We start from the raw sequence: 26,017 nt of genomic DNA on the forward strand, positions 1-26,017 counted from the left end.
ACATTGAGGAAGAAGTCAGAGAGCTCAAGGAGTTCATTGAGGAGGCCTATAGGAGGAGGGTGGAAGAACACGAACATCAGAGGAAAGATGAAGATACACCAACACGGAATGGAGAACAAGAGGAAGATGACGCCAAGGAAGAAACCCACAGAGGAATCCCGCAGGAAGGGGAGGCAAGGTCTTGCCAATGCCTAGAAGAAGAAGCAGTGAAGCACACCGAGGACCTAGACCTGTGACCAGAGCGAAAACTGAAGGGAAAGTGCGATCTTAGTGGGAGACTCAATCCTAAGGCAAGTAGATAGCCACATAGCAGGAGGAAGAGAGGACTGACTAGTGACCTTCCTCCCAGAAGGGAGAGCAAAAGACATCGTCGACAAAATTGAAAAGATCCTAGAAGGAGGACTCAGAAGATAGCGTTTTCATAGATCCTATCAGTACCGAGGGCAGATGTGCAGAGGCAGATGGAACTACAGTCAATAAATGCATGGATGAGGAGATGGTATGAGGAAGAGGGGGTTCCACTTTGTGAGGAACTGGACGTTTTGGGGCAAGAGCAAGCTCTTCAGGAGAGACGGACTGCACCTGAGTGCGGCAGGAACTAGACTTCTAGCAAACAGCGTCAGGAATAGAACAGGCTTTAAACTAAGAAGAAGGGGAAAGCTGACAGTCGACCAAGTGTTGACGATTCGGAAGAAGGTATCCCGAGAGGATACTGAGTGAGAAAAATGCTGGGAAGACATAATGGGCAAAAAACAAGAGTTGACAGATCAAGAAGAGGATGATAAGAAGACCGTAGCACAGGAAAAGAAAATGAAGACAAAAAATACCAGGACTTAAATTGCATGTATACCAACACAAGGAGCCTAAGGAATAAAATGGGGGAATTAGAAGTCATGGCCAAAAAAGAGAACCTAGCCATCATTGGGGTCTTTGAAACATGGTGGAATGAAGAAAACAAATGGGACATAGTACTGCCGGGGTACAAACTCTATCGCGAGGACAGGTCAGGTCAGAAAGGAGGAGGAATAGCCCTATACATAAAGGATAATATACACTCGACTAGAGTGGATACTGCAGCGACGACCAGCAAATTGGAATCACTATGGGTTAAAATACCGGGAAGGAAAGAGTCCGAGATAAGGATGGGCCTGTATTATCGTCCACCTGGGCAAACCAAAGCAAATGATGAAGAAATGAAAGCTGAGATGAAGCGAGAATGCAAAAGCAGTAACACGATTGTTATGGGAAACTTCAACTATCCCGGGATAGACTGGAGTCTTGGAAACTCAAAATGCGCTAGGGAGACTGGATTCCTGTAGGCTATACAGGACTGCTTCATGGAACAGCTTGTCAGAGAACCGACGAGAGGAAATGCAACTCTGTATCTAATCCTTAATGGGCTAAAAGGACCAGCAAAGGAAGTGGAAGTAGTGGGACCATTGGGAAACAGCAATCACAATATGATCAAGTTGAAATAGGAATACCGAAGGGAAAGAGAACCACAGCAACAACTTTTAACTTCAAGAAAGGAAATTACGAAGCGATGAGAGTAATGGCAAGGAAGAAATTTAGGAACAGCTCAAAGAAATCGCAGACTGTAGAGCAAGCCTGGTCTTTATTCAGGGACACGGTGATCGAGGCGCAAAATCGGTATATCCCCAGATTTAGAAAAGGATGCAAAAAGAGCCAAACAAAAGACCCGGCGTGGATAACTAAAGAAGTGAAGAAAGCGATAGGAGAAAAGAAACATTCATTCCGGAAATGGAAAAAGAACAAAACTGGGGTGAACTGGAAAGAGCACAGGAAGCATCAAAAAGAATGTCACCTTGTGGTGAGAAGAGCAAAAAGAGAATATGAAGAGAGACTAGCCAGGGAAGCATGAAATTTTAAGCCATTCTTCAGATATGTTAGGGGGAGGCAGCCGGCAAGGGAGGAGGTGGGACCGCTGGATGACGGAGATAGGAAAGGAGTGATGAAGGAGGAAACAGAAGTGGCGGATAGACTAAACATGTTATTTTCGTCAGTATTTAAAAAAGAGACCACATCCATCGTGCCGGAACGTGAAAAAAAATCTTCAAAGGAGATCAAGCAGAAAAATTAACATCCATGGAGGTAAGCCTTGAGGATATACGCAAGCAGATAGATTAAAAACTGACAAATCTCTGGGCCTGGACAGAATCTACCCCAGGATATTGAAAGAACTAAAGGAGGAAATAGCGGAACTACTGCAGCAGATTTGTAAACAGGCATGATCCCGGAGGATTGTAAGATAGCTAATGTTACGCCCATCTTTAAAAAAGGATCGAGAGGTGACCCAGGGAACTACAGACCAGTGAGTTTGACTTCGGTGCTGGGGAAGATGGCGGAAGTGCTGATAAAAGACAACATCGATGAGCATCTAGAAAGGAATAAACTGATGAAAACAAGCCAACATGGCTTCTGCAAGGGAAGATCATGCCTAATGAACTTATTGCACTTCTTCGAAGGAATAAACAAATGGATGGACAAAGGGGACCCCATAGACATTGTATACTTAGATTTCCAAAAAGCCTTTGACAAGGTACCCCATGAACGCCTACTACAGAAACTGAAGAACCGTGAGGTGGAAGGAGACGTACATAGATGGATCAAAAATTGGTTGGCGGGTAGAAAGCAAAGGGTGGGAGTGAAGGACCATTACTGGAGGATGATCACGAGTGGTGTTCTGCAGGGGTCAATATGCGGACCGCTGCTGTTCAATGTATTTATAAATGATCTAGAAACAGGGACGAAGTGCGAAGTAATAAAATTCGCAGATGACACCAAACTAGTGGAGTTAGGACTAAAGAGGACTGCGAAGATTTACAAAGGGACCTAAACAAGCTGGGAGAGTGGGCGACGAGATGGCAGATGAAGTTTAATGTAGAGAAATGTAAAGTCTTGCATGTAGGAAATAGAAACCCAAAGTACAGCTATACGATGGGAGGGCTGGTAATGGGTGAAAGTACCCAAGAAAAGGACTTGGGGGTAATAGTGGACAAGACAATGAAGCCGTCAGCACAGTACACAGCGGCCGCTAAAAAGGCAAATAGAATGCTTGGTACTATCAAGAATATATTACAACCAGAACGAAAGAAGTTATCCTGCTGTTGTATTGGATGATGGTGCGCCCCAATCTGGAGTACTGCGTCCAATATTGGTAGCCGTACCTAAAGAAGGATATGGCGATACTCGAGAGGGTTCAGAAAAGAGCGACACGATTGATAAAAAGTATGGAAAACCTTTCATATGCTGAAAAATTTGAGAAACTGCGGCTCTTTTCCCTAGAGAAGCGGAGACTTAGAGGGGACATGATAGAGACTTACAAGATCATGAAGGGCATAGAGAAAGTGGAGAGGGACAGACTCTTCAAATTTTCGAAAACTACAAAAACGAGAGGGCGTTCAGAAAAATTAAGAGGGGACAGATTCAGATTCAGAACCAATGCTAGGAAGTTCTTCTTCACCCAAAGGGTGGTGGACACCTGGAATGCGCTTCCAGAGGGTGTAATAGGACAGAGTATGGTTTTGAGGTTCAAGAAGGGATTAGATAACTTCCTGAAGGAAAAGGGGATAGAGAGGTATAGATAAAGGATCACTATACAGGTCCTGGACCTGATGGGCCGCTACGTGAGCGGTGCTGGGCACGATGGACCTATGGTCTGATTCAGCAGAGGCACTGCTTATGTTCTTATGTGTGCTGCCATCCTTTGTTTTTCTCTCTACCGGCTGATGTCGTTATAGTTCATTGTTCTGCCTATCAGCTGGACACGGTACTACTCGAAAGGGTCCAGAAAAGAGCGACTGAAATGGTTAAGGGGCTGGAGGAGTTGCCATTCAGCGAGAGATTAGAGAAATTGGGCCTCTTGTCCCTCAAAAAGAGGAGATTGAGAGGGGACATGATCGAAACATTGAAGATACTGAAGGGAATAGACTTAATTGATAAAAACAGGTTGTTCACCGTCTCCAAGGAAGAGAGAATGAGAGGGCACTCTAAAGTTGAAAGGGGATAAATTCCGTACGAACGTAAGGAAGTTCTTCTTCACCCAGAGAGTGGTAGAAAACTGGAACGCTCTTCTGTAGTCTGTCGTAGGGGAAAATACCCTCCAGGGATTCAAGACAAAATTGGACAAGTTCCTACTCAACTGGAAAGTATGCAGGTGAGGCTGGGCTCATTTAGAGCTACCGAATGATGGACCACTGGTCTGACCCAGCAACGGAAATTCTTATGTCGTAGATATAACTATTAGATGCATGGGCAATTATTAGTTGCTTGTACCTGGACCTCTTAAGAACTACACCCACCTGGGTCATCTAGCTAGGACTTCTTGAGAACTATCTCCTTCTGGGTCATTTAAAAAAAAAAAAAACCCAAAAAACCCTGCATCTGGAATAATAATTTACCCTACAATCATGAATCTCCTACTGATCCTATTGATCTACCTGATAAGCGGTAGCATCAAAGACGTTAAATCTTTCTACCCACAATTACAATCTATCCACCACCCAGATCTATCTTTCATCCACATCACTAACCCACAAGAAGACACAATAAACCATATTAATGTTATCTCAAATAATAAAAAGACACCACCGTACCCTTAAAAAAAGAACAAGGGAAATAAAAACCATCAAAACCACTACCTCAACAGAAATTGCCGCATCCACTTCTATGCCATGTGCATATCTTAATACCAGATCTGTTAGAAATAAGGCATTCCTTATTAATGACTGGATCATCAGCAAGCAAATAGCTTGCCTCTTTCTAACTGAAACTTGGTTACTGTCTGAAGATGATCCAATAATAACTGATCTTCTACCAGACAGTTTCAAAATCCTTACGTTAAACCGCACAGGCAAAAAAGGAGGAGGATTAGCAATTATCCTTGAAGAAGGATTCGAGTTTGAACTTCTGGATTCCAAAATGACCGACCACCTAGAAATCCTAGCCTGTAAAATCAATAACACCCAACTAGAAGAATCCTTATCCTGCATACTATTCTATGTCCCGCCTAAAAGCTGGCCCAAAGCCAAAGAAGACTTCTGCGAATTTGTCCTGCACAATTCTATTGGCTGTAACTACAACATCATCGCAGGGGACATAAACATACACCTAGACGAAGAGAACAACACAGACACAAGAACATAAGAACATAAGCAATGCCTCTGCTGGGTCAGACCTGAGGTCCATCGCGCCCAGCAGTCTGCTCACGCGGCGGCCCAGCAGGTCCAGGACCTGTGTACATAAGAACATAAGAACATAAGCAGTGCCTCCGCCGGGTCAGACCATAGGTCCATCCTGCCCGGCAGTCCGCTCCCGCGGCGGCCCGAACAGGTCACGGCCTGTCTGAGTCACCAGAAGGGGCCCCCTTGCCACCTTGGTTTCCCATTGAGTTCTATCTTCCCATCGAAGTCCTAACCCTCCGGTCTTGCACATGCACGACCAGAGCAAGCCGCGACCCCTGGTTAGCTTTCTATACCTGTGTTACATCTCAGCACCTCTCTCAGTATCCCACGATCCCCCTATCCCTCAGGAATCCGTCCAATCCCTGTTTGAATCCTTGTACCGTACTCTGCCTGATCACTTCCTCCGGTAGCGCATTCCAAGTGTCCACGACCCTTTGGGTGAAAAAAAACTTCCTTGCATTTGTTCTGAACCTATCTCCCTTCAGTTTCTCCGAATGCCCCCTCGTGCCTGTTGACCCCTTCAGCCTGAAGAATCTGTCCCTATCCACCCTCTCTATGCCCCTCATGATCTTGAAGGTCTCTATCATATCTCCCCTGAGCCTCCTTTTTTCCAGAGAGAAGAGCCCCAGCCTATCCAACCTCTCGGCGTATGGGCAGTGTTCCAGCCCTCTTACCAGCTTCGTTGCTCTCCTTTGGACTCTCTCTAGTACCGCCATGTCCTTCTTGAGGTACGGCGACCAATATTGAACACAGTATTCCAGATGTGGACGCACCATCGCTCGATACAATGGCATGATGACTTCCCGCGTCCTGGTTGTTATGCCCCTCTTTATGATGCCCAGCATTCTGTTGGCTTTTTTCGAGGCTGCTGCGCACTGTGCAGATGGCTTCAGTGATACATCCACCAGCACACCCAAGTCTCTCTCAAGACTGCTGTCTCCCAACATTGCCCCCCCCAATTTGTAGTTGAACAACGGGTTCTTTTTCCCTATATGCATGACCTTGCATTTTTCCACGTTAAAGCTCATTTGCCATTTGTTTGCCCAGTCTTCCAGCTTGTCCAGGTCCCTTTGCAGGTCCTCACACTCCTCCCTGGACCTAACTCTGCCGCACAGTTTGGTATCGTCTGCAAATTTTATAACCTCGCACTTTGCCTCCTTTTCCAGGTCATTGATAAATATGTTGAAGAGTAACGGCCCCAGCACCGATCCCTGTGGCACACCGCTCATGACTCCCCGCCAGTCAGAGTATTGTCCCTTTACTCCGACCCTCTGCAGTCTACCCGACAACCAGTGCTCGATCCATCTGTGCACATCCCCTCCCACCCCGTGGTTCCACAGCTTCCTAAGCAGCCTTTCATGTGGCACCTTGTCGAAAGCCTTTTGAAAATCAAGGTAAATGATGTCTAGAGGTTCCCCATTGTCCACCCGACTGCTTATTCCCTCAAAGAAGTACAGAAGGTTCGTTAAGCATGACCTTCCCTTACAGAATCCTCTATCTATACCCTTCTATCCCCTTTTCCAGCAGGAAATTGTCCAATCCTTTCTTAAACCCCGATATTGTTCCCTGCCCTATAACGTCCTCTGGAAGCGCGTTCCAGGTGTCGACCACACGTTGGGTAAAGAAGAACTTCCTAGCATTCGTTTTGAATCTGTCCCCTTTCAACTTTTCCGAATGCCCTCTTGTTTTTTTGTTTTCTGAAAGTTTGAAGAATCTGTCCCTCTCTACTCTCTCTATGCCTTTCATAATCTTGTAAGTCTCTATCATATCCCCTCTAAGTCTCCTCTTCTCCAGGGAAAAGAGACCCAGGTTCTCCAATCTCTCAGCGTATGAAAGATTTTCCATCCCCTTAATCAGTCGTGTCGCTCTCCTCTGAACTCTCTCGAGTAACGCCATATCCTTCTTAAGGTACGGCGACCAATACTGGACGCAGTACTCAAGTTGCGGACGCACCATTGCCCGGTACAGCGGCAGGATAACTTCTTTCGTTCTGGTTGTAATACCCTTCTTGATTATACCTAGCATTCTATTCGCTCTCTTAGCAGCCGCTGCACACTGTGCCGTCGGCTTCATTGTCATGTCCACCATTACCCCTAAGTCCCTTTCCTGGGTACTCTCAGTCAATAACATCCCTCCCATCGTATAATTGTGCCTCGGGTTTCTGTTTCCCACATGCAATACTTTGCACTTCTCAACATTGAACTTCATCTGCCATCTCTCAGCCCAATCCCCTAGTTTGTCCAAGTCCCTTTGCAATTCTTCGCATTCCTCCTTCGTCCGAGCTGCATTAAATAGTTTGGTGTCGTCCGCAAATTTTATTATCTCACACTTCGTTCCTGTTTCTAGATCATTTATGAATATATTAAAAAGCAGCGGCCCGAGCACCGAGCCCTGCGGAACACCACTCGTGACCTTCCTCCAGTCCGAGTAATGGCCCTTCACTCCTACCCTCGTTTCCTTCCCTCTAACCAGTTTCTGATCCATCTATGCACGTCTCCGTCCACCCCATGGTTCTTCAGTTTCCGGAGTAGACGTTCATGAGGCACCTTGTCAAAGGCTTTCTGGAAATCTAGGTATATGATGTCTATGGGGTCTCCTCTGTCCATCTGTTTGTTAATTCCCTCGAAGAAGTGCAATAAGTTAGTCAGGCACGATCTTCCCCTGCAGAAACCATGTTGGCTGGATATCAGAAGTTCGTTTTTTTCAAAATGTTCATCGATGTTTTCTTTTATCAGTGCTTCCGCCATTTTCCCCGGAACCGAGGTCAGACTCACTGGTCTATAGCTTAAAAACTTTCTATCTCTACTCAACTACAACATCCCTGTACCCACATAAACTCACGAAAAAGGCCATCATTTAGATCTGGTTGCCATGTCCACAAAGGAAATCCTTGACCCAGTCATCTCTCTACCTGAAGGCACCTGGTGTCACAACATCTGGTCCGACCATTTCACTTATTATTTTAAGCTGATCTGGTCGCACCAAAAATCTAAAACACGTCCGATGATAAAAAAGAACATCAAACAAGAGGTTATATGAATCCAGAAGAATACTGGTCACAGTATGAACTGCAGACAGTAATAGAGGAAGGAGTAGATTTCTGGGACCACTGGATGACAACCAGCACATCCATTCTAGACAAAATTGCCCCATACATAAAAGCAAAAGCAATGCAAGCAAATACAACAAATGGTTCGACACCGAACTACTAAAAACGAAACAACTAGCTTGGCGACTAGAAAGAATTTGGAATAAAACAGGAGAATTGGCAGACCGCAACAAATGGAGAGCCTACATAAAAACCTACAAACAACTGATAAAAGACAAACGCAAAGCGTTCTACTCTACCAAAATCAACCTATCCTGCAATGGTTCACAAGGAATCAATACTAAAGAGTTGTTCAACATAATCACAAATCTATTTGACACCATCCGCCATACCACACCTGTGCACAACACTAAGTTACCCTCTGCGAAAGACTTAGCCCTATATTTTGATTCCAAAATTAAAAACCTAAGAAATAACTGTGTAAGAAATAACGATGTAACAATCATCCCTAGCAATTACCAAATAGCTAACACATGACAATGAAATACCAACAGACATGATCTGGAGTTCCTTTCAAGATTTAGAATGGAATCACTACACCAAACTTTACAACAAATACTCTAAATCTCATTGCGTTCTAGATATATGCCCTCCGGAGATTATGAAAGCGGCACCATTAGATTTTAAAATATCATTGCTACACTACTTAGCCCACAACCTAAAAAAATGGGACTTTCCTCAATAACAACGGTCACATAATAATAACTCCTATCCCAAAAAATAGAAAAGAATCTTCAGCGCTAATAACCAACTACAGACCTATAGCATCTATCCCATTCATTGTAAAAATCATGGAGGGATTAGTTCACACCCAATTGATGGAATATCTTAATCAGTTCTCTCTCCTGCATGAAACTCAATCCGGTTTTAGACCCCTATTCAGTATGGAGACAGTAATCGCTGCTATCTTAGACTATTTGCGCCCATTATTTAGCAAGGGCCTCAATGCCCTGATCATGCAATTCGACATGAGCTCTGCATTCAATCTGGTAGACCATGGGAAAATGTTGCAATGCCTAGATGCTATTGGTATCAGGGATGAGGTACTGAACTGGTTTTGTGGCTTCCTTACATCCTATCAGGTACGCTTCAACAACGATTACTCTTGATACCTTGAGCAACTCATCCAGAGTGCCACAAGGGTCACTGCTTTCCCCATTGCTTTTCAATGTCTACATGTCCTCATTAGGTATGAGATTAACCCAACTGGGGATAAAATTATTCAGCTACGCAGATGATTTTACGATCATCATCCCATTCGCTAACTCTATCTCGGAAACCATTCCCAAGGCATCCGATGCCATAAATGAGATGGAACAATGGATGACAGATTTCAAGCTCAAACTTAACCCAGAAAAAACAAAATTCTTTGTTGCCTCTCTTCACCCGCTTGACAATAAAACCCCACTATGTATCAATAAACCTAACTACACCTATCCAGCCCACCATGAAGATATTAGGTGTTACTCTAGATCAATGCCTAACTATGAAGGACCAGATGGACTCCCTATTCAGAAAGGATTTTCTTACTCTCTGGAAACTCAGATCCATTAAATCATACTTCGATACGTCAGCATTCAGAATCCTAGTGCAATCCCTCGTGCTGAGTCAACTTGACTACTGCAACATCGCCTATTTAGAAATCTCCCAAAAGAATATGAGACGTCTTCAAATAATGCAAAATGCTGCGGTCAGACTTTTCTTCGGGCTGAAGAAATTCGATCACGTGATACCTTATTACTGGCAGTTGCCCTGGCTGCCAACGGAAGCACGAGTAAGGTTTAAATTTGCCTGCCTCTGCTTCAAAGTACTATATGGACTTGCCCCCAAGTACATAACGGACCTTTTCTCATTTTCCAACAACAAACGCAAGAGAAACACACATTCAAAATTCATTTCCCCCCCCAGTTAGAGGTTGCAAACTGAAAAAACACCACGAACACCTCTCTCACCAGGCAGCCTTGTGGGGTAAAGACCTAGATCAACTGCTTTCGCCCACTACCTATGGGGAATTTAGGAAGCGCCTAAAAACATACCTGTTCCTGAAATACCTAAACAATTGACCCTCTCTCCCCTCAATAACGGTCCCCCTGACCTCCTACCCTTTTCCTCTCTCCCCTCCTAAGCCCGCATGGAATTTCACGGTACTGTGATACATATAAACTGTTATCTTTATCATATCGGAATTTTTCGCTGTATTTTCTGAAATGTGCGGCCTATTCCAAACAGGTCCTCTCGGACATTACTTACCAAACTGTATATCTTATACTCTTGCTCAGCAAATTGTATTTCTATATTCTTGCTTTCTTAAAGTCTCTGCTCTCTGTATTTCCTCTATCTGCATATTGTAATTCGCTGAATGTCCAGCTCTCTTGACTGTAAACCGCCTAGAAGTCGCCAGATTGTGGCGGTATAGAAGAATAAAGTTATTATTATTATTATTATGTATCGACTTTGGAGAGAATGAGGTTTTTATCTTCTATTAATATATTGCTCTTTATTTCAGATGGCTGATTTACACATTATCTCTTTTAATGTAAATGATTTAAATCACCCAATTAAGCAAACTGAGATTGCTAATTATCTTAAATCCAAAAACCCAGATGTTATCTATATTCAGGAGACCCATCTTCCCTTTGCTGCAGCTCTTAAGCTATCCATTCCGGGATACTCAATCACATTTTTTCTCCAGCCACCATCAGGAAAAAAAATGGAGTCTCTATTTTTTTCAAAAATACTTTACCAATTTCTATTCTTTCACATACAACAGATTCAGAGGGCAGGTGGTGTCTGGCTCATGTGTTGCACTTGACTGAATTTGTATTACTCAGTGTCTATGGGCTGGTTCATGACCATCCAGAATTTTTCAGGGAACTTCAAACTGTTTTGCTTAATTATGCAAATCATTCCATAATTGCTGGAGGTGATTTTAATCACATACTTAATCTTATTCTAGATAGATCCTCCACATGCAAACCCTCCAAATCACATGTTGAAGTCCATAATCTCATGGATAATTTCTCCTTAATAGATTCATGGAGACTTTTAAACCTAAAGGGTAAGGATTTCACTCATTTTTCATCACCCCACACTACATATTCAAGAATAGACTTTTTTCTTTTGTCTTCCACTCTGGCCCAGGCTCTGACAAATGTTATCATTCATCCTATTACACTCATGGATCACTCCTCCATTTCCCTACACCTCAGGGTAGAACCAAATTCAAAAAAGTCCTTTTCCTGGAGATTAAGTACCGTATTTTCACGCATATAACGCGCGCGTTATACGCGTTTTTACCTACCGCGCATACCCCTCGCGCGTTATATGCGTGAGCGCGGTATACGAAAGTTTTAAAACATAGTTCCCACCCCGCCCGACGCCCGATTCACCCCCCCAGCAGGACCACTCGCACCCCCACCCCGAACGACCACTCGCACGCGCTCCCACCCGCACCCGCATCCACGATCGGAGCAAGAGGGAGCCCAAGCCCTCTTGCCCGGCCGACTCCCCGACGTCCGATACATCCCCCCCCCCCGGCAGGACCACTCGCACCCCCACCCCGAAGGACCGCCGACTTCCCGACAATATCGGGCCAGAAGGGAGCCCAAACCCTCCTGGCCACGGCGACCCCCTAACCCCACCCCGCACTACATTACGGGCAGGAGGGATCCCAGGCCCTCCTGCCCTCGACGCAAACCCCCCTCCCCCCCAACGACCGTCCCCCCCCCAAGAACCTCCGACCGCCCCCCCAGCCGACCCGCGACCCCCCTGGCCGACCCCCACGACCCCCCCACCCCCCTTCCCCGTACCTTTGGAAGTTGGCCGGACAGACGGGAGCCAAACCCGCCTGTCCGGCAGGCAGCCAACGAAGGAATGAGGCCGGATTGGCCCATCCGTCCTAAAGCTCCGCCTACTGGTGGGGCCTAAGGCGCGTGGGCCAATCAGAATAGGCCCTGGAGCCTTAGGTCCCACCTGGGGGCGCGGCCTGAGGCACATGGTCGGGTTGGGCCCATGTGCCTCAGGCCGCGCCCCCAGGTGGGACCTAAGGCTCCAGGGCCTATTCTGATTGGCCCACGCGCCTTAGGCCCCACCAGTAGGCGGAGCTTTAGGACGGATGGGCCAATCCGGCCTCATTCCTTCGTTGGCTGCCTGCCGGACAGGCGGGTTTGGCTCCCGTCTGTCCGGCCAACTTCCAAAGGTACGGGGAAGGGGGGTGGGGGGGCCGCCAGGGGGGTCGCGGGTCGGCTGGGGGGGCGGTCGGAGGTTCTTGGGGGGGGCGGTCGTTGGGGGGGAGGGGGGTTTGCGTCGAGGGCAGGAGGGCCTGGGATCCCTCCTGCCCGTAATGTAGTGCGGGGTGGGGTTAGGGGGTCGCCGTGGCCAGGAGGGTTTGGGCTCCCTTCTGGCCCAACTACCAAAGGTACGGGGAAGGGGGGTGGGGGCGTCGTGGGGGTCGCCAGGGGGGTCGCGGGTCGGCTGGGGGGGCGGTCGGAGGTTCTTGGGGGGGCGGTCGTTGGGGGGGAGGGGGGTTTGCGTCGAGGGCAGGAGGGCCTGGGATCCCTCCTGCCCGTAATGTAGTGCGGGGTGGGGGTAGGGGGTCGCCGTGGCCAGGAGGGTTTGGGCTCCCTCCTGGCCCGATATTGTCGGGGAGTCGGCGGTCCTTCGGGGTGGGGGTGCGAATGGTCCTGCCGGGGGGGGGGATGAATCGGACGTCGGGGGGGGGTGAACGGAGAGTCGGGACAGCGCACGGAGAGGCGGGGCAGTGCACGGAAGTCAGGGGGGGGGAACGGAGAGTCGGGGCAGCGCACGGAAAGTCAGGGCAGTGCATGGAAGTCAGGGGGGGGTGAACGGAGAGTCGGGACAGCGCACGGAGAGGCGGGGCAGTGCACGGAAGTCAGGGGGGGTGAACGGAGAGTCGGGACAGCGCACGGAAAGTCAGGGCAGTGCACGGAAGTCAGGGGGGGTGAACGGAGAGTCGGGACAGCGCACGGAGAGGCGGGGCAGTGCACGGAAGTCAGGGGGGGTGAACGGAGAGTCGGGACAGCGCACGGAGAGGCGGGGCAGTGCACGGAAGTCAGGGGGGGTGAACGGAGAGTCGGGACAGCGCACGGAGAGGCGGGGCAGTGCACGGAAGTCAGGGGGGGTGAACGGAGAGTCGGGACAGCGCACGGAAAGTCAGGGCAGTGCACGGAAGTCAGGGGGGGGTGAACGGAGAGGCGGGGCAGTGCACGGAAGTCAGGGGGGGTGAACGGAGAGTCGGGACAGCGCACGGAGAGGCGGGGCAGTGCACGGAAGTCAGGGGGGTGAACGGAGTGTCGGGCAGCATGCGCGGTATAATCGTGAGCGCGTTATACCAAAGTTTTTGTGCTTATCATCGTGATTTCTGCGCGCTATACACGTGTGCGCGTTTTATACGGGTGCGTGTTATTTGCGTGAAAATACGGTAATCATTTACTTACAGATGAAGATATTGTTACTAAAATTAAGGATTTTACTTCCAATTTTTTTCTACTAAACTCAAAATATCAAGAGGTGGCTCCTTCAATTGTGTAGGAAACTTACAAGGCTACTTTGTGAGGGAAACTGATTAAACTTTCAGCTTGGAAAAACAAATTATCCCTACAAAAAGAGAAGGCTCTTACACAATCTATTAAACAATTAGAGAAATAGCATATGGATGACAACTCTCAACACTCGGATACCTATTATCAAATTCTAAGACTTAAATATGAATGCAACTTTCTTCTTTCCCATAAAGCTAGACAAGATCTATTTGTTCATGCCTCAGGTCATTATATAGGAGAAAATATTATGGGAAAACACCTTGCAAAATATCTTAAAACTAAACGGAAAAAATTAAATGTTTCCTCTATTCAAACTGATACAGGTAAACCTGTGACAGATCAAAACTTAATCTTATCCCACTTTGAACAATTTTACTCTACATTATACCGCTCTGAATCCCATTCATCGGATACTGATATTGACACCTCTTTGGATCATATTTCTCATCCTCAACTTCATGGCCATCTTAAACTGGACATAGAATCCCCGATTTCAATCTCAGAAATATTGTCTGCCATATCTTCATTAGCAAATAATAAAGGTCCCGATGGAATCACTAATGAGTTTTTCAAGATTTTAAGTTCACAAATGGCCCCCCATCTTTTGACATTATATTCATCACTGCCCAGAAAAACAATATAATTTTGCCGAAGCTATCATCATCGTTTTTCCTAAACCCGATAAAGACCCCACTTTAATTAAAAATTATAGACCAATCTTACTACTCAACTTAGATTATGAAATTATGGCAAAAATTTTATCTACACAATTAAACAATGTAATAAACTTCCTAATACATAAAGACCAGGTGGGCTTCATAAAACATACCATATTTTTTGCTCCATAAGACGCAATTTTTTCCCACCCAAAAGTGGGTGGAAATCTCGGTGCGTCTTATAAAGCGAAGGTACAAATTTTGTTACCCCACCGCACCACCACCCGCTGCTGCCACCACCACACTACCTTTTTTTTTTTTTTTTTTTTTTTTTTTTTAAACACCCCCCCTGCCCGCTGCCACCACACCACCTTTTTTTAAAATGCACCCCCCACACATTTGTTCCCCCCTTTTTAACCTGGTGGTCCAGCATGTATCCTTCACATTTTTCCCAGCCTGCGGCGCAGAGATCAGCAGCGCGGACGTCAGGAGCAAGCTTTACGCTCTCCTGCTCGGCCCCGCGCTGCTTTCCGAATGGCTGCCATAGGTTCTCACGGGGTAGAGTTTCATCAGTCAAAATGACCTTATCCCCCCAAGTTAGCTACATACTATCTATGTTGCCCTCCCTCTGTAATGCCTCTGTCTACCTCTGGCTCGGGAAAAAAAAACTTTCAGATTTTATCTGGAATAATAAGAAACTGAGAATTTCACACTCCAAATTGAGAGCTGCTAAGGGAAATGGGGGAGTGAACCTACCTCATTTTTATTTCTATCATTTGGCCTCTCTAGTTAAATATGGATCATATTGGTGGCAAAGTCATATTTCATCTGATCAACCTACTTGGCTGGATGTAGAGAGATTTATTTGTTCTCCTGTTCCGTTACAATCCATCATTACCATGTATATCCCCAGAACACTTAAAAAATTTGCGCTGTTAAGTGCAACATCAGGCACTCCGTTTTCTGACTAAATCAGCTGATATCTATCTATAACCTGCCCTAAATGTCCATTTGGGGTAATCCAGCTATTAAACATAAGAGCAAGCCCTTTGTATGGAAAAAATGGCAAAAGTCTGGGCTTTGGCATGTACAACAGTTATACATTGATGACTCCTTAAAACCCTTTGATGTATTAAGTGCTTCTTTTTCTAAGTATTAAATGTTATCATTCTTAGTGGATAACTTTAACAACGGTTATTGATAATATTGGTCTCAACTTTTCTTCTATTGATTCTCTTTCAACTATTAAAAAATGGTGTGATTTAACCATTACTCAAGGGAAGGCTGTCTCCATTATTTATCGCATCCTGAGGGATACTCATTACAAACTGGCAATTGATTCTACACAACAGTGGATGAGAGAACTATCTGAAAATGACTAAGATATTGATTGGGACAGATTCTGGTCTAAAATTAATTGTCCGTCACTGTCTGCACGGATTTCTCAATCTCTATATTTCCTTATGTGCCATGCCAACTGGACCCCGTTCCACATCTGGATTGCGAAACTGAGATCCAACGCCACTTGCTGGCACTGCAATTTGGATGAAGGTACCTTAGCTCATATGCACTTTCATTGTACTCAGATAAAACAATTCTGGATTCAAATATGGAAAACCATTAGAGATATTGCCAAATGTTTTGCAGATATTTCCTTTGATGTGATTATTCTGCGCTCAAAACACCTTACTTTGCGGATTTGGACTGCCCACCCAAACTGATTGACTTTCTGAAAGCAATTGGCATCCTCCATGTTCTAAAAAATTGGAAAGACGCTCAATTTCTGAACTAAACTAAACTAAACCTTAAGTTTATATACCGCATCATCCCCACGGAAGTAGAGCTCGGCACGGTTTACAAGAACTTAAAATGAGAAAGGGTAGGAAAAGGTTTACATAAGTTTATAAATTGAGTGGAAAAGTAAGGGAAAAGAAATTACATGTTAGAGAAGAGCCAGGTTTTTAGTTGTTTGCGGAATAAATGGAACTACACTTTTTTGGTGGAATTCCATTTGCCTCTATAAAAGCTATGAACAAACCGCCAAAAGTAAAAGCAAAGGAGACAGCCTCCCTTCTACTTCTCACTGTTGATCACCATGGATTTATTTAGATCATTATGTACAGAACAACCTCATTCATGCTACTTGATATACGGCTACTTCTTTCTAGCTTCTCCTCTCTCCTTTCCTCTTATTTCTTTTTCTTATATATTGCTGTTTTTGAGACTGCATTTGGTTAGAGTTATTTGTTGTTATCTGTGGATATGTATCCTTTTGATGGCTTTTGTATTTTTCAAAAATTTAATACAAATTTACAAAAAATAAAATCCATGCCAGTACTGGATGGTGGCTCAGTCAATCTGGTAGAGTGGCCACGCCCATAAAGAAAAAGAAAGGACACAGCCCCGTGTAGGCAGACTACTACTCACAGACCAGTCTTGCACTGAGTACCTATGGAGCCAGCCTGCTTTGTGCCCCTTCACTTAGGGTCCATTCCCCTGGGAGCTTGCTCGCCTGTTGATTTATCAAAGGCTTGAACGCAAGCTGGGGCTCCTGCATAAAACCCTTCAGGGTATCAGGGAGCCAGCTGCAAAGTTTCTCCTCCCAATGGGTCACATGGATTTTCAGGGGTGGGAGTCTGTGGTTGTGGCAGCCAGAAAATCTCCAGTGGTGGACTTATTCCTGCCACTTTCTGAGGCAGAAATCATTTCCCTGCAGGCAGGCGGCTGCAAGCTGACAGACAGACGTAAGGAAGTTCTTCTTCACCCAGAGAGTAGTAGAAAACTGAAACGCTCTTCCGTAGTCTGTCATAGGGGAAAACACCCTCCAGGGATTCAAGACAAAGTTAGACAAGTTCCTACTGAACCGGAACGTACACAGGTAGGGCTAGTCTCAGTGCGCTGGTCTTTGACCAGAGGGCCACCAGATGAGCGGACTGCTGGACACGATGGACCAGCAGCGGAAATTCTTATGTTCTTACACCAGAAGTCACAGTGAGTACTCCCATTATTCCGTATAGGGAAAATCAGAGGGGGAGGAGTGTTGGTTCTGAAAAAGCCAGATTCAAGAGTTTCTGGTGTTAGGTTACCCCTCCCCCCCCCCCACCTCCAAAATCCCTTTTTTTTTTTTTTTTTTTACATTTTTTTGTTTTTCAGATAAGCTTCCATGGGCTGTTTATGTTGCTATTTTTCTGGTGGTGGCCATCTTGGATTTCTAACAAAAAATTTTTCATGCCTTTATTCTGTCTCATAAGCTCTCGTTTTCTCTAGGGATCATCTATAACGGATTCCCCAGGGCAATCTAATCCTAATCCATGTCATTTTTGTGCGGATTAGCAGGATGAGAAGTGGCCATGTTCCATGGGGTGTGGGAGAAAGGGGCAAGAACTTTGGGCTCGTCCTCTTTTGAGTCCTCCAGGCCGCTAGCACCCTAAAAAGCCTGGTCTTTGGGGAAGAGATCCTGTCTAGAGACTGCACGCAATGAGGGGTGAAATGCAAGCGCATAGAGGAGGTGCTACTTCCCTAGTCAGGGGTCCTGCGGGCCTCTAGTCAAGAATTCTCAAATTTTGTCAGTCTCCTGTGGAAAGTCTACTTAACAGGCCCGGGAAGCACTGTGCTGCCTGTGAATTTGGCTGATCTACATGGGGGATTCACCTCTCAAGCAGGCCTCTCTGCCTCAGAAGTCCTAGTGTCAGTGACCAATTGGAATATAACTAGGAGGAATGGAAGTCCTTTTCCATGCCTTCAATATCACAAGGCTCTGCTACATACTTGGATGATTTGGGAAACAGAGGGTAGGAGTAAAGGGACACTATTCTGAATGGAAAGGAGTCACAAGTGGCGTCCCACAAGAGTCACAAGTGGCGTCCCACAAGAGTCAGTGCTGGGACCACTGCTGTTCAATATATTTATTAATGACCTGGAAACAGGGACGAAGTGCGAAGTTATAAAATTTGCGGATGACACAAAACTTTCCGGTATTGTTAAATCTGTTGAGGAATGTAAAGAACTCCAAAGGGACCTGAACAAACTGAGTGAGTGGGCAAATAAATGGCAGATGAGCTTCAATGTAGAGAAATGTAAAGTCATGCACCTAGGGAAAGGAAACCCGATGTACAATTACACAATGGGGGGGATGATATTGGGGGAAGGCAACCTAGAAAAGGACTTAGGGGTTTTGGTGGATAGAACAATGAAACCAGCGGCACAATGCGCAGCGGCCTCAAAAAAGGCGAACAGAATGTTGGGCATTATCAAAAAAGGTATCACTACCAGAACCAAGGAAGTTATCCTCCCGCTGTATAGGGCAATGGTGCGACCGCATCTGGAGTACTGCGTTCAATACTGGTCACCGTACCTTAAAAAGGATATGGCGACACTCGAGAGGGTCCAGAGAAGAGCAACAAAAATGATAAAGAACATGGAGAACCTTCCTTATGCTGAGAGACTGGAGAAGCTGGGGCTCTTTTCCCTGGAAAAGCGGAGACTTAGAGGGGATATGATAGAAACTTACAAGATTATGACGGGTAGAGAGAAGGTAGAGAGGGACAGATTCTTCAGACTGGCGGGGACAACAAAAACTAGAGGGCACTCAAAAAAATTGAAGGGAGACAGATTCAGAACAAATGCTAGGAAGTTCTTCTTCACTCAGAGGGTGATGGACACCTGGAATTCGCTTCCAGAAGAGGTGGTAGAGCAGAGTACGATTTTGGGTTTCAAAATGGGATTGGACGAGTTCCTGAATGAAAAGGGGATTGCAGGGAACAATTAAAGGGTTACTATACAGTACAAAATGCTTGGAGCATTAGATCACTTAAAGGTCATTGACCTGGGGGGCCGCCGCGGGAGCATACTGCTGGGCATGATGGACCTGTGGTCTGTCTCAGCAGAGGCGATTCTTATGTTCTTATGAACAATGAGATGGAAGGAAAAAAATGAGATGCTGAATCTCTCTCTCCCTTCCACCCTGAGGAATGGCACTCGCTCGGCTGTAGGGGGCACTATGGTGTGTTAATGGAATGGATAGTGTGCAGGACATAGTGCAGTAATTTTGTGAATTTTTTTCTACATGTAACGCCTGCTTTTCGTATGGTTCTGGGTAACTAGTTAGATACAAGCATATGTGTTAGTTAAGGCCACGCCCAATAGAAATGTATGGAAAAGTGGGTGCATGAAAATCTGAATATGGATATAGCCAAGGCCAGAAAAACACACTACAGATTAATATTAAGGAAAAGCATAATATTCTCTTTATGTATTTTCCTATTAAGCTAGACCATTGAGGGAATCAGGTAATGCGTAACATACTTCTAGAGGGATTAATGACTCCATCTTGTTTTCTATCTCTCTTTGTTCTCTCTGAGTTTCCCACCTTGAGCCTCATGGCTCTAATTAATACCAGACCTCTCAGTCTGGCTTGTGGAAGATATAGGGTTTCACATTTTTGAATACAGATAGTTATATATATCTTATGAATGTAATATACCGTGTTGGGTGTGTGTGATGGGATCCCATGAGTGATTATGTGTGTGAATGTATATTAAACATGAGAATTGGTTTTGAAAAACATATTTTATATATTTTAAATCTGAAGAAATCCTGAGAAGACCATATTTGGTAATGTGACCTTTTTTGACCTTAAGCAACTTTTTCTACTCTGTGAAATTCTGATGGGGGGGGAGTAGATTTCTCCTGCTTCAGTTTAACAAAGGACACAAACTTATCAGCAGGCTGATTGTAACAGAAGGGATATAAAGCTGTGTATGTGTATTATCTTTTGTGACTATATTCCAATATTTGTTTTGTATTTCTTTTTTGTAAATCATGTAAGCTTAGTATAAGAATGTAATTTTTAGGAATGCTTTTGTGACACGCCCATATGAAGGTATAGAAGCAAGCCTTGTATGGAAGCAAATCATTTTGACCAGATTTTAGTAAAGGAATGGAAGAGATATATTGGTGAACAACGAAGTATAGGTTGGGATTCTTTGCTAGAAATGCCAGATTTTGGCATCTGTAAAGACCCCCAATGACGCAAATAATCTTTTGATAATTGTTATGGAAATTAATAAACCCAGTAATCTTTTTGAATATATTTTGCATTATTTGTCATTATTTCTGTACACTTTACACACCTAAGAGCAAGGCTAGCTGCTCAAGTGGCACCCCAGATGGGACTGTTGCTTTAGAGCGTGCTTGAGTCAGTTTACCCTGCTTAACCCCCAGGCCTAACATTTCTCCCTCCCATCAGATCCAACTTCTCTCCTTTTCTCTTCCCAACTGCCCCATCCCATCTCTTCCCGTCTGCCTGCCTGCCTCCCTCCCCCCAGGTCCACCATTTTTTCCTTTCTCTTCCCAGTGGTTCTCCCTTCAAGTATCTTTTTCCCTCTTCCTCCACACTACCCGAAGTCCAACCTCTCTCCCTTCATCTCACTCTCCTCACAGCCCAGCTTGTCTTTCCCTCCAGTGCAGATCCCTTTCTCTTCACAGCCCAGCTTGCCTTGCCCTCCAGCGCTGATCCCTCCTCACAGCTCAGCTTGCCTTTCCCTCCAGCGCCAGTCCCTCTCTCCTCACAGCCTGGCGTCAGTCCGATGTCACTGCCAAGACGAGGAATCTGCCAGCCTCAGCAATTCGGGAGTGTTGTACTTGGCTCCTCCTCCTGCTTTTCACCTGCCACGGTATGTCTCCAATGACGCGCAACTTTCTGTTTCCGCCCGGGAGCACCGCGGCAGATGGAAGGCAGGAGGGAGAGCCACAAACAACACTGCCGAATCACTGCTGAAGCCGGCTGGCTTGACAGCGACGTCGGACCGGTGTGGGAGGGAGAACATGCTGGGCTCTGAGAAGGGGAAGTTCGGAAGCATTGCCGTGGGCCACATAAAAAGGCCTGGCAGGCCTTATGTTTGGCACATGTGTATTATGTAATAATTACTTTTGCTTTTTTTTCTCTTTTTATAGCTGTTTGGAGTTTTTTGGGCTGCGTACAGTGCTGCATCACTGCTAGTTGGAGAAGAATTCAAGACAAAGAAGCCTCTCCTAATTTATCCCATCTTTTTGTTATATATATATTTTTTGTCTTTGTATACTGGTGTCTGATCCATCAGAATAATGCCTGGAATTGATTCTTTCCCACTCATCTGTGGGCTAGAACTGTGTGATATGAAGAAGGCTGAATACAACAATTACCAGTGTTTTTATGGTCTCCTGGATCTGGCAGATTCTATGATGTCTACCCATATATGTATAGATAAATTAATGGACTGTTTTAGCTATTACAGAGGTATAGACTCTCTAAGATTCTTCATATTTTAAAAGAAAAGTATATGATATTTGTGTTTGTAGTATGGGGATGTGGCAAACCTTCAGCGGCATCCAGTCCAGGTTAATGAATTCTGAAAGCCATGAACTATACTGAGCTTTTAAGTATAAACAGATGTTGTCCCATACCTCTGAAATTTTGTACTATCCTTCCTTGGTCATATAATGCACAAGTTAGCTTGGCAGTATAAGAATTTTAGCTTGCTATAGAGGAGTGATTGATGAAAATAAAGTACATAATAAACATACAAAAACATCTGGCATTAAAAGATCATAGGGCACTGAATCTGAACTGTGTGCTACCCATTTTAAGTATGGGTCATGTGACCATGTTCCTGCACCACTGGTACCATTTTTTTTTTAAGTAGCCATGCCAGACTTATTTGCCACTTGCATAGATAGGAGTGGATGACCATGAAAAGTGCAAATGAGGAAACAGAATGCAGCAACACATGTTTACAAATCTAAAAGAATATTTTCCATTTCAAGATCTAAACATAGTTTTGATTTTATCAGAAGAGTAGTCCATTGCTCCTCCAGGCTCTGGCAGTCTCTTGCCAGCAGGTGGAGACTGAGAATGCTTGTGATGACACGTGCAACCTGCCTCAGCCAATATTTCTCAGCTTCCAGCAGAGGTAGGTAAGTAGATCCACTGTGGCCTGGGTTATGGGCTGATAGTTCCTTATTTTTTTTTCAATGAGGCCTAATGGAAGGCTTAAACAGGCAGTTGTGCTTCAATTAGCTATAGGGATGTTAAACCTGTTGTCCTAGTCCCCCTCCCCTTTCCCTAGTTCTGGAGGATCCAAGAAAACAAGCAGACAATCCATAAGATCCAAAACAGCAGATCAGTTGAGAAAAGACCATATTCAGTTTATTCACCACATCAGTGTTAAAAGCATAACAACACTAACTACTTGATATGGGCCATATTTCTCCCTCCTAAGGGCTGCATTAGCGGCTAATGAGAACCAAAAGTTGTGAGTCCAAAATGTCACTTATTTTGTTGAACGCAGCTGTCTCTAGTTACAACCTGTTTCCTCTCCTGCCTCCTTGGGAGAGGGTCCTTGAGTGCCCATCCCAAAGAGCCTTAGCTATGAGTTGAAGCCTTCCGCACAATGTGCGGCGGCGAAAAGGGCGAACAGAATACTAGGAATGATTAAGAAGGGGATCAAGAACAGATTGGAGAAAGTTATCATACCGCTGTAGCGGGCCATGGTATGCCCCCACCTGGAATACTGCATCCAGCACTGGTCGCCATACATGAAGGAGGACACAGTACTACTCGAAAGGGAAGAGCAACTAAAATGATTAAGGGGCTGGAGGAGTTGCCGTACAGTGAAAGATTAGAGAAACTGGGCCTCTTCACCCTTGAAAAGAGGTGACAGTGGACATGATCGAAACATTCAAGATAATGAAGGGAATAGACTTAGTAGATAAAGACAGGTTATTCACCCTCTCCAAGGTAGGGAGAACTCTAAAATTAAAAGGGGATACATTCCATACAAATGTAAGGAAGTTCTTCTTCACCCAGAGAGTGATGGAACGCTCTTCCAGAGGCTGTTATAGGGGAAAAGACAAAGTTAGACAAGTTCCTACTAAACTAGAACGTACGCAGGTAAAGCTAGACTCAGGGCACTGGTCTTTGACTTAAGGGCCGCTGCTGGGCACAATGGACCACTGGTCTGTCCATGCAGTGGCAATTCTTATGTCAGCTTTTAGGCACTTGGAGGAATATTGGAATCCTGTAAACTAGGAGGTGCAGACAGTAAAATAATGATCACTAAGTCACAGAAGGCTCTGACTAAGGATTGAGCACATGCTTCATTCACATGTCACATCCACAGCATTTTCCCTCATGTGGTATCTACCACTCTGGCATAACTGAGAGCAGGCAGAGGTGAGTTTTGTGAAGCAAGCCATGTCAGAATATCTTCTAGCTCTTTAAGTGGGGTGAGTTCTGAGGGACAGCATGGTGGAGCCACAGAACATGGCTCTGGTGAGAGAAGCTATTCAGGAGCGATTGAGGATCCCAATTTGTAGAAATAGTCACCATCTTGAACAAGGAAAACCTGGGAGTAGTGTAAAATGTGCCCCCTGAGCTGGACCTGATGAAAATTTACTACTCTGTAAAAACAGGTTGAGAAAGGCAAACTGAGTGTGAAACAGCACAGGAGTTTTTCCCAGCGTTTATTCTGTTGATTCACCAAGCTTCACCTGTTTCTGTCACTCTGCTGGAGCCAAGAGTAGGCAAGATGTGGGCTTAATGTCAGCTGTTTATCTTGGAAGAGGGGGACCTTAGATTCAAGGACTCTAGATCCACATACGCAGTGGCTAAGGAGACTATAGCAGACAAATGAAATTCAGAGTGATGCCCCCTTCTGTTAGAGAAAGAAGAGCTGCACCTTCAAAAGGTTAACATTCTGGCGATTGCAATGACTGTTCCCATGGAGGGTGCAATGGTGCTATGAAGACTATTAAATGCTTTTTGAAGTTTCAGCATTTATGCTGCAGTCTGATGTTTATGGTGGTTATGTGGTACAGATTTGTTTTTGTTGAGAAGAGGAACTGCCAGAGGCTTCCAAGCAGGAGCCTCAGTAATTTTTTAGGCAGACTATCTGGAAATGGAGGCAGATTTAGCTAGTTTATGCCACTGCTAGTGACCACTCATTGGTTTCTATGGTATGGGGAATTGGTTGCAGATGTAACCTCCACAGTCTACCTGAGTATGCTCCTTTTTTAAAGGAAAGTTGTATGGTGAGACCTTTAGAAGTTGACAGAGTTTAGGTAAGACTAGAGTCCTAAGACTCCTGGAGAACCTGCCAAGTATGTCAGGTCAGGTAGCCTGAACTCGGGGATGTTTCAGAGAGTACAGAAGCTATAGACTAGGGAAAATGAACAGTACTCAGCAAAACCATTTTCCATTCTGGAGTGAGTCCTTATACAGAAGCAACAAGAGTCGGGCTCAAGGTGCAATTAAAGTTTTTAGGCCCAACACCTGATGCATCAGGTGAAAAAGTTCCATCACTGGTGGGCTCAAATAATTTCAGATCAATGGGTGTTGAAAGTCATTTACAAGGATTAATCCCTAAATCCTGCCTGTCCCTTGGCAGACACATTTGTGGGTTTCCCTCTGTCCTTTCTATTTGAAGGACTAAGCCGTTTGGGCAACACTAAACATACTTTAGCAGTTGAGTCGTTGGTGTGCTGCCTGAAGAAAGAAGCATAGGCAAATATTCCACATACTTTGTATCCAAGAAGGAGGGCTCCTTTCACCCTATCCCAGATATCTGGTGGGTAAACAGATGTTGCAAGGGCCCAGTTTACAAACAAACTGAGATCAGTCATTGTGGCAGTCTGTCAAAGGGAGTTTCCTTGAACCTCATGGAAGCTTACGTATTCCTATCTGAGCATTTTGTGGTGCTATGTCAGCATTTTTAGTTCCATGCCCTACAGGTCAAATTGACCACAACACCAAAGACATTTACTAAACATATGGTGATAGTGGTGGTGGTTGCAGAGAGGTTTTTAGCCCACTTCTACAGGTACTGGAGTATTTAGGGGTGTGCTTTGACACCCAGCAAGGTAAGGTGGTTCTGCTGAAGGGAAGGATGTAGAAGTTGAAGACATAGACTAGGGATTTAATTAGGTCTACAAGGCTGACAATGTGAAATTATCTGCAGGTATTGGGGTTAATGGCATTGACCCTGCTGTTGTCTAGGTCAGGAAGACATCCACTTCTTAGCCTGTTAGAATATTGGCACATCTATAAGACCTGGAATGCTAAGAAAGCTGATGCCTTTGCATTGCTCTGTTCTGGAGATTTTAGATTTCCTGCAAGACAGCCTCAATAAAGGATTGGTGCTGTCTTCCCTTAAGGCACAGGTAGTGGTTCTTGCAATGTTTTTGGTGCTTGATCCAGGGCAAGACCCTAGGGGCATATGTGGATATAATAATAATAATAACAACTTTTTATATACCGCAATACCACAAACAGTTCAGAGCGGTTTACAGAGGAAGAGACTGTATACAGACAGAGTATCTCATAGTTTCTTTTGGGGATTTGAATTTGGTTCTTTCTGCCTTGGTGATTGTGCCATTTGAACTTTTTAAGGTCTACCTGCAAGATCTCATACTGAGGATGGTGTTTCTAATTGCCATTTGTTCCACCTGTAT

The 26,017-nt window shown here is 45.1% G+C and overlaps 1 protein-coding gene across 2 annotated transcripts in view; it reads left to right on the forward strand.

Annotated features, from left to right (window-relative positions):
- Positions 1–23,072, forward strand: part of YIPF4 (Yip1 domain family member 4) — a 298,953-nt gene extending 275,881 nt beyond the window's left edge. For both annotated transcript variants that reach the window (XM_033935791.1, XM_033935792.1), the window contains one exon: positions 21,485–23,072. In XM_033935791.1, the coding sequence (XP_033791682.1) occupies positions 21,485–21,622 (138 nt within the window). In that variant the 3' untranslated portion in view covers positions 21,623–23,072. The remainder of the gene's footprint in view (positions 1–21,484) is intronic.
- Positions 23,073–26,017: the final 2,945 nt, after the last annotated feature.

This window comes from Geotrypetes seraphini, chromosome 3, assembly GCF_902459505.1.
Source record: "Geotrypetes seraphini chromosome 3, aGeoSer1.1, whole genome shotgun sequence".
NCBI lineage: Eukaryota > Metazoa > Chordata > Amphibia > Gymnophiona > Dermophiidae > Geotrypetes > Geotrypetes seraphini.